At 43.6% G+C, this 12,370-nt stretch overlaps 1 protein-coding gene across 6 annotated transcripts in view; it reads left to right on the top strand.

Moving 5' to 3' along the window:
• LOC140714393 (neurotrypsin) overlaps positions 1-11,953 on the top strand; it is a 68,365-nt gene extending 56,412 nt beyond the window's left edge. For all 6 annotated transcript variants that reach the window (XM_073025644.1, XM_073025643.1, XM_073025640.1 and 3 more), the window contains 2 exons: positions 700-980; positions 11,529-11,953. In XM_073025644.1, coding sequence (XP_072881745.1) covers positions 700-980; positions 11,529-11,872 — 625 coding nt within the window. In that variant the 3' untranslated portion in view covers positions 11,873-11,953. The remainder of the gene's footprint in view (positions 1-699; positions 981-11,528) is intronic.
• Positions 11,954-12,370: the final 417 nt, after the last annotated feature.

Genomic DNA, 12,370 nt, shown 5'->3' with positions numbered 1-12,370 from the left:
TGATGCTCCTGATGTTTCTGTACCTCCTTCCTGATGCTCCTGATGTTTCTGTACATCCTTCCTGATGCTCCTGATGTTCCTGTACCTCCTTCCTGATGCTCCTGATGTTTCTGTACCTCCTTCCTGATGCTCCTGATGTTTCTGTACATCCTTCCTGATGCTCCTGATGTTCCTGTACCTCCTTCCTGATGCTCCTGATGTTTCTGTGTCTCCTTCCTGATGCTCCTGATGCTCCTGTACCTCCTTCCTGATGCTCCTGATGTTCCTGTACCTCCTTCCTGATGCTCCTGATGTTTCTGTGTCTCCTTCCTGATGCTCCTGATGTTTCTGTGTCTCTTTCCTGATGCTCCTGATGCTCCTGTACCTCCTTCCTGATGTTCCTGTACCTCCTTCCTGATGCTCCTGATGTTTCTGTGTCTCCTTCCTGATGCTCCTGATGCTACTGATGTTTCTGTGCCTCCTTCCTGATGCACAGGCACACTGTAAACAATACAGTAGACAGCTCGCTTTCCTGTTGATGAGACGTCAGTGGTGGGAGTCTCACAACCTGGGGGAAGAACCTCATACCCAGTCTGGCAATCCTAGTTCTGATGATACTGTACCTGGTATCAACTTTTTTTCTGATGTTCTTCCATTGAAATATCCTGGGATGTTTTAGATTTGAAAGTGCCAAACTGATTGATCATCCATCTTCCACAGGTTTGGTAATGATACACGTCGTTACTTTATTCGGGTTGGTGACTACCACACAGCCGTGGAGGATGAATACGAGCGAGAGATCCCTGTGGAGAGAATTGTCATGCACAGGAACTACAGGCCAGACAGCATCGATAATGACATAGCACTGGTCAGAATGAAGGGCAGGGAAGGACACTGTGTGACATTTAATCAGTACGCATCACCAATCTGCTTACCAGGCAGAAATGAGAAGATCAGAATCAACAGGCAATCCTGTTACATTACTGGCTGGGGAGACACAGGTAAATGGTTTCTGAGCCCTGAGTTCTTCTTTGATCTACATATAACCATATAACAATTACAGCACGGAAACAGGCCATCTCAACCCTTCTAGTCCGTGCCGAACGCTTACTCTCACCTAGTCCCACTGACCTGCACTCAGCCCATAACCCTCCATTCCTTTCCTGTCCATATACCTATCCAATTTTACTTTAAATGACAATATAGAACCTGCCTCTACCACTTCTACTGGAAGCTCGTTCCACACAGCTACCATTCTCTGAGTAAAGAAATTCCCCCTCGTGTTACCCCTAAACTTTTGCCCCCTAACTCTCAACTCATGTCCTTTTGTTTGAATCTCCCCTACTCTCAATGGAAAAAGCCTATCAACGTCAACTCTATCTATCCCTCATAATTTTAAATGCCTCTATCAAGTCCCCCCTCAACCTTCTACACTCCAAAGAATAAAGACCTAACTTGTTCAACCTTTCTCTGTAACTTAGGTGCTGAAACCCTAGTAAAATTCTAGTAAATCTTTTCTGTCCTCTCTCTATTTTGTTGACATCTTTCCTATAAAAAGATGTCAACTAGGTGGCCAACTAGGGGGAATGCCATACAAGATCTAGTATTAGGTAACGAACCGGGTCAGGTCACAGATCTGTCAGTGGGTGATCATCTGGGGGACAGTGATCACCGCTCCCTGGCCTTTAGCATTATCATGGAAAAGGATAGAATCAGAGAGGACAGGAAAATTTTTAATTGGGGAAGGGCAAATTATGAGGCTATAAGGCTGGAACTTGCGAGTGTGAATTGGGATGATGTTTTCGCAGGGAAATGTACTATGGACATGTGGTCAATGTTTAAGGATCTTTTGCAGGATGTTAGGGATAAATTTGTCCCAGTGAGGAAGATAAAGAATGGTAGGATGAAGGAACCATGGGTGACAAGTGAAGTGGAAAATCTAGTCAGGTGGAAGAAGGCAGCATACATGAGGTTTAGGAAGCAAGGATCAGATGGGTCTATTGAGGAATATTGGGTAGCAAGAAAGGAGCTTAAGAAGGGGCTGAGAAGAGCAAGAAGGGGGCATGAGAAGGCCTTGGCGACTAGGGTAAAGGAAAACCTCAAGGCATTCTTCAATTATGTGAAGAACAAAAGGATGACAGGAGTAAAGGTAGGACCGATTAGAGATAAAAGTGGGAAGATGTGCCTGGAGGCTGTGGAAGTGAGCGAGGTCCTCAATGAATACTTCTCTTCGGTATTCACCAATGAGATGGAACTTGATGACGGTGAGGACAATATGAGTGAGGTTAATGTTCTGGAGCATGTTGATATTAAGGGAGAGGAGGTGTTGGAGTTGTTAAAATACATTAAGACAGATAAGTCCCCCGGGCCTGATGGAATATTCCCCATTCTGCTCCACGAGGCGAGGGAAGAGATTGCTGAGCCTGTGGCTAGGATCTTTATGTCCTCGTTGTCCACAGGAATGGTACCAGAAGATTGGAGGGAGGCGAATGTTGTCCCCTTGTTCAAAAAAGATAATAAGGATAGTCCGGGTAATTATAGACCAGTGAGCCTTACGTCTGTGGTGGGAAAGCTGTTGGAAAAGATTCTTAGAGATAGGATCTATGGGCATTTAGAGAATCATGGTCTGATCAGGGACAGTCAGCATGGCTTTGTGAAGGGCAGATCGTGCCTAACAAGCCTGATAGAGTTCTTTGAGGAGGTAACCAGGCATATAGATGAGGGTAGTGCTGTGGATGTGATCTACATGGATTTTAGTAAGGCATTTGACAAGGTTCCACATGGTAGGCTTATTCAGAAAGTCAGAAGGCATGGGATCCAGGGAAGTTTGGCCAGGTGGATTCAGAATTGGCTTGCCTGCAGAAGGCAGAGGGTTGTGGTGGAGGGAGTACATTCAGATTGGAGGGTTGTGACTAGTGGTGTCCCACAAGGATCTGTTCTGGGACCTCTACTTTTTGTGATTTTTATTAATGACCTGGATGTGGGGGTAGAAGGGTGGGTTGGCAAGTTTGCAGATGACACAGAGGTTGGTGGTGTTGTAAATAGTGTAGAGGATTGTCGAAGATTGCAGAGAGACATTGATAGGATGCAGAGGTGGGCTGAGAAGTGGCAGATGGAGTTGAACCCGGAGAAGTGTGAGGTGGTACACTTTGGAAGGACAAACTCCAAGGCAGAGTACAAAGTAAATGGCAGGATACTTGGTAGTGTGGAGGAGCAAAGGGATCTGGGGGTACATGTCCACAGATCCCTGAAAGTTGCCTCACAGGTAGATAGGGTAGTTAAGAAAGCTTATGGGGTGTTAGCTTTCATAAGTCAAGGATAGAGTTTAAGAGACGCGATATAATGATGCAGCTCTATAAAACTCTAGTTAGGCCACACTTGGAGTACTGTGTCCAGTTCTGGTCACCTCACTATAGGAAGGATGTGGAAGCATTGGAAAGGGTACAGAGGAGATTTACCAGGATGCTGCCTGGTTTAGAGAGTATGGATTATGATCAGAGATTAAGGGAGCTAGGGCTTTACTCTTTGGAGAGAAGGAGGATGAGAGGAGACATGATAGAGGTGTACAAGATATTAAGAGGAATAGACAGAGTGGACAGCCAGCGCCTCTTCCCCAGGGCACCACTGCCCAGTACAAGAGGACATGGCTTTAAGTTAAGGGGAAGGAAGGTTTTTCACTCAGAGAGTGGTTGGTGCGTGGAATGCACTGCCTGAGTCAGTGGTGGAGGCAGACACACTAGTGAAGTTTAAGAGACTACTAGACAGGTATATGGAGGAATTTAAAGTGGGGGGTTATATGTGAGGCAGGGTTTGAGGGTCAGCACAACATTGTGGGCCAAAGGGCCTGTAATGTGCTGTACTATTCTATGTTCTATGTTCTATAATTTGGTGACCAGAACTGTACACAATACTCCAAATTTGACCTTACCAATGCCTTGTACAATTCTAACATTACATCCCAACTCCTATACTCAATGCTCTGATTTATGCAGGCCAGCATACCAAAAGCTTTCTTCACCACCCTATCCACATGAGATTCCACCTTCAGGGAACTATGCACCATTATTCCTAAATCACTCTGTTCTACTGCATTCCTCAATGCCCTACCATTTACCATTTACCAGTACATGGAATGTACTGCATAGAAACTGCTCTGCACCCTCTCTAAAGCTTCCACATCCTTGCTATAATAGTCGTGCAAGTTGATAGGATAATAAGAATTAGGGGATTGAATTCAAGACTCACGAGGTTATGTTGCATCTCGATAAAACACTGGTTAGATCACACTTGAAATACTGTGTTCAGTTCTGGTCACGTCATTATAGGAAGGATGTAAGCTTTAGAGAGAGTATAAAGGAGATTTACCAGGGTGCTGCCTGGATTACAGAGCATGTCTTATGAAGGTAGTTTGAGTGAGCTCGGGCTTCTCTCTTTGGAGCAAAGGAAGATGAGAGGTGACTTGATAAAGGTGTATAAAGTGATGAGGCATAGATCGAGTAGACAGCCAGAGACTTTTTGCTAGGGTGAAAAAGGCTAACACAAGCGAACATAATTTCAATGTGATAAAGGTGTGGCTGAGAAGCTGCTGCAGGGGGCAGGGCTTCAGGTTCTTGGATCACTGGGATCTCTTCTCGGGAAATATGACCTGTACAAAAGTGACGGGTTGCACCTGAACCCGAGGGGGACCAACATTCTCATGGGCAGGTTTGTTAAGCTGTTGGGGAGGGTTTAAACTAACTTGGCAGGGGGTGGGAGCCGGAGTGAAGGGATTCAGAAAAGGACAGATGGTAAAAAAGTAAAGATAGCGTGCAGTCAGACAGTCAGGAAGGGCAGGCAGGTGATGTGACTTAGTTGCAGCCAACAGGCTGAGTATCAAAATGTTAGGGATGCAGAGTGAGAAAGGATAGCAAATACAGTACTCAAGGTGTTGTATCTAAATGCACGTAGTATAAGAAATAAGGTGGATGATCTTGTTGTAATATTACAGATTGCCAGGTATGATGTTGTGGCCGTCACTGAATCGTGGCTGAAGGACGGTTGTAGTTGGGAGCTGAATGTCCAAGGTTACACGTTATACTGGAGGTGTAGGAAGGTAGGCAGGGGGGTTTGTGTGGCTCTGCTAGTAAAGAATGGCATCAAATCAGTAGAAAGATGTGACATAGGATCGGAAGATGTTGAATCCTTGTGGTTTGAGTTAAGAAACTGCAAAGGTAAAAGGACATTGATGGCAATTTATACAGGCTTCCCTGCAGTGACTGGGAGGTGGACCACAAATTATAACAGGATAGAAAAGGCGTGTCAAAAGGTTAATGTTATGATGGTCATGGGAGATTTTAACATGCAGGTGGATTGGGAAAATCGGGTTTGTAATGGATCTTAAGAGAGTGAACTTGTTGAATGCTTATAAGATGGCTTTTTAGAGTGGCTTGTTGTTGAGCCTACGAGGGGATCAGCTATCTGGACTGGGTGTTATGTAATGAACTGCAGGCAATTAGGGAACAGGGTAAAAGAACCTTTAGGAACCAGTGATCGTAATATGATTGAGTTCAACTTGAAATCTGATAGGGAGAAAGTAAAATCTAATGTAGCAGTATTTCATTGGAGTAAGGGAAATTACAGTGGTATGAGAGAAGAGTTGACCAAACAGCCAATGCAAAAGAAGACGAAGTTCAAAAGTTCAAAGTAAAATTTATTATCAGAGTACATACATGTCACCACATACAAACCTGAGATCCTCTTTCCTGTGGGGATATTTAGCAAATCTATAGAACAGTAATGTAAACAGGATTAATGAATAACAAACTGTGTAAATGCAAGTATAAATAAATAGTAATAAATGACGGTAGCATGAAATTACAAGATAAGGAGTCTTTAATGTGAAACCATTGGTTGTGGGAACACCAGAAATAGAATGAGTGTAGTTATCCCCTTTTATTCAAGAAAAAAATTGTGCAAAAATAATTCAAAACTTAAGTCGTGGAGCCCTTGAAAGCAAGTCTATAGGTTGTAGAAACTGTACAGTGTTGAGGTAAATGAAGTTATCCGTGCTGGTTCAGGGGTCTGAAGATTGTGGGTATAGCTGTTCCTGAACATGGAGGTGTGGGTCCTAAGGCTCCTGTGCCTTCTTTAGTGAGAAGAGAGCATGGTCTGGATGGTGGTGGGGTTCTTGATGATGGAATTGCTTTCTTGTAAATGTGCTCAATGATGGGAAGAGCTTTGCCTGCAATGGACTGGGGTGTATTCTGTTCCTGGGCATTAGTGTTTGCAGACCAGGCCGAGATGTAGCCAGCTTTCAGACTATTGGGCATAATCCTGTTGATACCTCTTACTTACTTACTGCCCTTTACACCACTGGTATTTAGAGCAGCAATGAAGTTTCTCCATCTCTGGCAGTGTTCAGGGCTTCCTTCATCATGTCAGTAGCTTCCTCTTAGATTTCACTAGCGCCAGTCACACAGGTCCTGGGTGGAGTCACAACAATACCGTCATACTCAGATGTAGAAGGATTCTTCATTGCTGTTTCCGTAACAATTTTGTTTGACCAATCAGAGTTGTTAGCCCTAAGATGAACCCCCGAACCTGGAGGACCAGTGGACCACTCTTAGTCTGGCCTCTACTCTTTGACCTGTTTAGCATGGGTAACCGTACCAAGAGCCAAAGCACAAAGTCCTGACTCCAACCAACATAACTCTCTGGGTCTTCGAGTCATGCAAACCTCCAAACCCTACGGCAAGTTTGTGGTCCACTTGGAGGATTGGTACCCCAATTTACCTTTATTTCACTTCATTTACACAGTAGTATAATGAGATTTCCAATGAACCCAGTGAGCCCAGAGCAGCAGGACAGATGTCACATCTGTATTGGAGTTACCCTTGAACAGAGCAATCAATATGTGATGCCATTTCAGAGACAACGTAATGTACACTTCTGTCATTTTATCCTTTACAGAAAAATCTCTTTCTGAAGTTATTGAATAGGTTTCCATTTCAGCTTGGGTAATGTATTCACAACTCACAGGGTAAAAGAAAAGAAGGTCATGGAGTCACAGCATAGAAATGGGCTCTTCAGCACAACTCACCCTTGCGACCGATATTCCCATCTAGGTCGATCTCATTTGGCCCATTTCCTTAAGTCTTTCCTTTCTATATACTTGTCCAATTGTCTTTTAAATATCATCAATCTACATACCTGCCACAACCACTTTCCCTGTCACTCCTTGGAAAATAAATCAGCCATGATGTATTGACAGAGCAGTCTCAATGGGCTGAATGGACTAATTCTACTCCAATGTCTTATGGTCTTATGGATATGTATAAGGTGCCCAATTTGGAATATTGTGTGCAGTTTTGGTCACCTACCTACAGGAAAGATGGCAAAGATTAAAAGAGTGCAGAGAAAACTTACTCTGATGTTGCCAGGACTTGAGGACCTTGAGTTATAGGGACCTGGGTTGTATAGGTTAGGACTTGATTCCCTGGAGCATAGGAGAATGAGAAGTGATTTGATAGAGTTATACAAAATTATGAGGGGTATAGATAGGGTAAATGCTAGCAGGCTTTTTCCACTGCAGTTGGGTGAGACTAGAACTTGAGGTTAAGGCTGAAAGGTGAAGTAATTAAGGGGGACTTAAGGGGGAATTTCTTCATTCAGAGGGTGGTGTGAGTGTGCATCATGCTGCCAGAGGAAGTAGTGGATGTTTCAATAGATTTCAATAGGTACATTTAATGTCAAGAAATGTATACAATATACATCCTGAAATTCTTTTTCTTCTCAAACATCCACAAAAACAGAGAAGAGCCCCAAAGGGGATGCTGTAGATGTTGTATATCTGGATTTTCAGATGTCCTTTGACAAGGTGACACACATGAGGCTGCTTACCAAGTTAAGAGCCCATGGAAAGTTACAGGAAAGTTACTAACATGGGTAGAACATTGTCTGATTGGTAGGAAGCAGCAAGTGGGAATAAAAATGATGCTTTACTGGTTGACTGCCAGTGACTATGGTGTTCCGCAGGAGTCAGTGTTGCGACCACTTCTTTTTATACTGTATATAACTTATTTAGATGATGGAATAGATGGCCTTGTTGCCAAGTTTGCAGGTGATATGAACATTAATGGAGGGGCAGGTAGTGTTGAGGAAACAGGTAAGATGCAGAAAGACTTAGATGGATTAGGAGAATGGGCAAGTAAGGGGAAAATGAAATACAATTTTGGAAAATGCATGATCATGCACTTTGATAGCAGAAATAAATGTGCAGACTATTTTCAAAGTGGGGAGAAAGTCCAAAAATCTGAGATGCAAAGGGACTTGGGAGTCCTTGTGCAGAATACCCTAAAGGTTAACTTGCAGGTTGAGTCAGTGGTGAGGAAGGCAAATGGCATGTTAGCATTCATTTCAAGAAGTCTAGAATACAACTGCAAGGATGTGATGCTAAGGCTTTATAAGGCAATGATGAATCCTCATGAATCCAGTTTTGGGCCTCTCATCAGATGTGCTGGCATTGGAGAGGGTCCAGAGAAGGTTTACAAGGATGGTTCCAGGAAAGAAAGGGTTATCTTACGAGGAACATTTGAAGGCTCTGGGTCTGTACTCCCTCAAATTCAGAAGGATGAGGGGGGGATCCCATTAAAACCTTTCGAATGTTGAAAGGCCTAGACAGAGTAGATGTGGAAAGGATGTTTCCCATGGTGGGGGAGTCTAGGACAAGGCAACACAGCCTCAGGATAGAGGGACACCCTTTCAAAACAGAGATGCGGAGAAATTTCTCTAGACAAAGAGTGGTGAATTTATGGAATCTGTTGCCACATGCAGCTGTGGAGACCAGGTCATTGGGTGTATTTAAGGCAGAGATTGATAGGTTCTTGATTGGACATGGCATCAAAGGTTATGGGGAGAAGACCAGGAACTGGTGTTGAGGAGGAAAAAAAGGATCAGCCATGACTGAATGGTGGAGCAGACTCGATGGGCCAGATGGCCTAATTCTGCTCCTGTGTCTTATGGCCTGGTTGACTTAAGTACCCTTTGATTTTTCAGCTTTTTGAGCACCTTCTTCCTTGTAATAGTAACTGCACTCACTCCTCTTCCCTGACGGGCGTCCTGTTTCACTCACCTCAATAATAAGCAAATGCTTTGAAAGGCTGTTCAAGAACTACATCTGCAGCATGCTGCCATCCACACTGGACCCTCTACAAATTGTCCACCAACACAACCGATCAACAGACAACGCAATAGCTAAAGCTCTACACACTGTCCTTACACATCTGGAGAAGAAGGATGCTTATGTGAGAATGCTGTTCTTGGACTACAGTTCAGCATTCAACACCATAATTCCCTCCAGGCTTGACAAGAAGCTCAGAGACCTCAGCCGTCACCCTGCCTTGTGCCAGCTGGGTCCTGGACTTCCTGTTGATCACCGGCAGGTGGTAAGAGTGGGCTTCCTCACCTCTGCCCCTCTGACCCTCAACACAGGTGCCCCTCAGGGCTGCATCCTGAGCCCTCTCCTTTACTCTCTGTACACCACAGCTCCAATCTGCTAATTCAATTTGCTGACCACACTACACTGATTGGCCTAATCTCAAATAATAATGAGGCAGCCTACAGAGAGGAAGTCATCACCCTGACACAGTGGTGTCAAAAAAACAACCTCTCCCTCAATGTCGCAAAAAACAAAGGAGCTGGTTGTGGACTACAGGAGGAATGGAGACAGGCTAACCCCTATGACATCAATGGATCTGGGGTTGAGAGGGCAAACAGCTTCAAGTTCCTCAGCATAAACATCACGGAGGATCTCATGTGATCTGTACATATCGGCTGTGTGGTGAAAAATGCACAACAGCACCTCTTTCACCTCAGACAGTTGAGGAAGTTTGGTATGGCCCCCCAAATTCTTTCTATAGAGGCATTATTGAGAGCATCCTGACTGGCTGCATCACTGCCTGGTATAGGAACTGTACTTCCCTCAATCGCAGAACTCTGCAGAGAGTGGTGCGGGCAGCCCAGCGCATCTGTAGATATGAACTTCCCACTATTCAGGACATTTACGAAGAGAGGTGTGTAAAAAGGGACCAAAGGATCATTGGAGACCCGAGTCAACCCAACCACAAATTGTTCCAGCTACTACCATCCAGAAAGGAATACCGCAGCATAAAAGCTGGGACCAACAGGCTCCAGGACAGCTTCTAACGCCTGGCCATCAGACTGCTTAATTCATGCTGATGCAACTGTATTTTTATGTTGTATTGACTATCCTATTGTACATAATATTTATTATAAATTACTATAATTCCACATTGCACATTTGAACGGAGACGTAATGTAAAGATTTTTACTCATGTATATGAAGTAATAAAGTTCAATTCATTTGAGCATCTGGCACACTGCTAGACTCTTCCACAGTGAACACTGATGCAAAATACTCATTTGGTTCATCTGCCATCTCCTTGTACCTGTTAATATTTCTCTGGCCTCATTTTCCAGTGGCCCTATATCCACACTCACCTCTCTTTTAGTTTTTACGTACTTGAAAAAACTTTTACTATCCACTTTGTTATTGTTTGCTAGCTTGCTTTCATATTTCATCCTTTCCCTCTTAATGATTCTTTTAGTTGCTCTCTGTAGGTTTGTAAAAGCTTCCCAATTCTCTATTTTCCCACTAATTTTTGCTTTGTTGTATGCCCTCTCATTTGCTTTTACATTAGCTTTGACTTTCATTGTCAGCCACGGTTGTATTATTTTGCCATTTGAATATTTCTTCATTTTTGGAATACATCTATCCTGCACCTTCCTCATTTTTCCCAGAAGTTCACCCAATTGCTGCTCTACTGTCATCCCTGCCAGTATCTCCTTCCAATTTACTTTGGCCAACTCCTCTCTCATTTTCCTGTAATTTCCTTTACTCCATTGAAATGTAGCTACATCAGATTTTACTTTCTCACTATCAAATTTCAAGTTTAACTCATCATATTGTGATCACTGCTTCCTAAGTGTTCCTTTACCTTAAGCTCCCTAACCACCTCTGGTTCATTACATAACACCCAGTCCAATATAACTAATCCCTTCACCGGCTCAATAACAAACTGCTCTAAAAAGCCACCTCATAGGCATTCAACAAGCTCACTCTCTTAAGATCCATTACCAACCTGATTTTCCCAATTGACCTGCATGTTGAAATCTCCCATGACTATAACGTTGCCCTTTTGACACGCCTTTTCTATTTCCTGATGTAATCTGTGGTCCACATCCCAGCTACTGTTGGGAGGCCAGTATATAATTATCATTTTACTCTTGCAGTTTCTTAACTCAACCCACAAGGATTCAACATCTTCTGATCCTATGTCACATCTTTCTGCTGATTTGATGCCATTCTTTACCAGCAGAGCCACATCACCCCCTCTGCCTACCTTCCTATCCCTCCAATTCAATGTATAACCTGTGAATGCCCACTAGAAAGTGAGATCAGGGTAGTATATGGTGACATATATATGCTTTGATAATAAATTTATTTTTAACTTTGAATTAATACAGTAACTTATCATTTTTCTTCCTTTCAGGACAATCCTACTCAAGGACATTACTTCAAGGTGCTGTTCCCTTACTACCAAAGGACATCTGTCAAAGGCGCTACAGGACCAAGTTTACGTCCCGGATGCTCTGTGCCGGCAATCTGTCCGAACACAAACGCGTCGACAGTTGCCAAGGAGACAGTGGTGGTCCCCTGGTGTGTCAGCGCACAGGGGGGCGCTGGGTTATTCTGGGGGTCACCTCCTGGGGATATGGTTGTGGAAGGAAAGATTCTCCTGGGGTTTACACCAAAGTATCAAAGTTTATAAACTGGATCAGGAAAGTGACTGAAACTAGAGTGAAAACTCAGGGCAAGCTATTGAGCAAGGCATGAAATGGTGGCTAGGAGCAAAGGACGAGATGGAACAACCTCTTTCTCAGCTACACCAAGAATAAAACTGACTTGTCATCAGAATTCAGGCAATATAGTGGCTTTTATGGTCATGTTATGTTGGCAGATCTGGATGTAGAAGATGAGATATGAACTTGAATCCCAGCACGTCACTGAGGAATTTAATCCAAGTTACATGCACTCAGTGGCCACTTTATTGGGTACACCTGTACACCTGCTTGTTAATGCAACTATCTGATCAGCCAATCACGTGGCAGCAACTCAATGCATAAAAGCATGCAGGCATGGTCAAGAGGTTCAGTTGTTATTTGGACCAAACATCAGAATGGGGAAGAAATGTGATACAAATTACTTTGACCATGGGATGATTGTTGATGCCAGATGGGGTGGTTTAAATATCTCAGAAACTGCTGATCTCCTGTGATTTCATGTACAACAGTCTCTCGAGTTTACAGAGAATGGTGCAAAAAACAAAATACA

This window comes from Hemitrygon akajei, chromosome 21 (genome assembly GCF_048418815.1).
Source record: "Hemitrygon akajei chromosome 21, sHemAka1.3, whole genome shotgun sequence".
NCBI classification, from domain to species: domain Eukaryota; kingdom Metazoa; phylum Chordata; class Chondrichthyes; order Myliobatiformes; family Dasyatidae; genus Hemitrygon; species Hemitrygon akajei.
The sequence above is the reverse complement of the archived record's forward strand: the minus strand, read 5'-3'. Positions and strand labels throughout refer to the sequence as shown.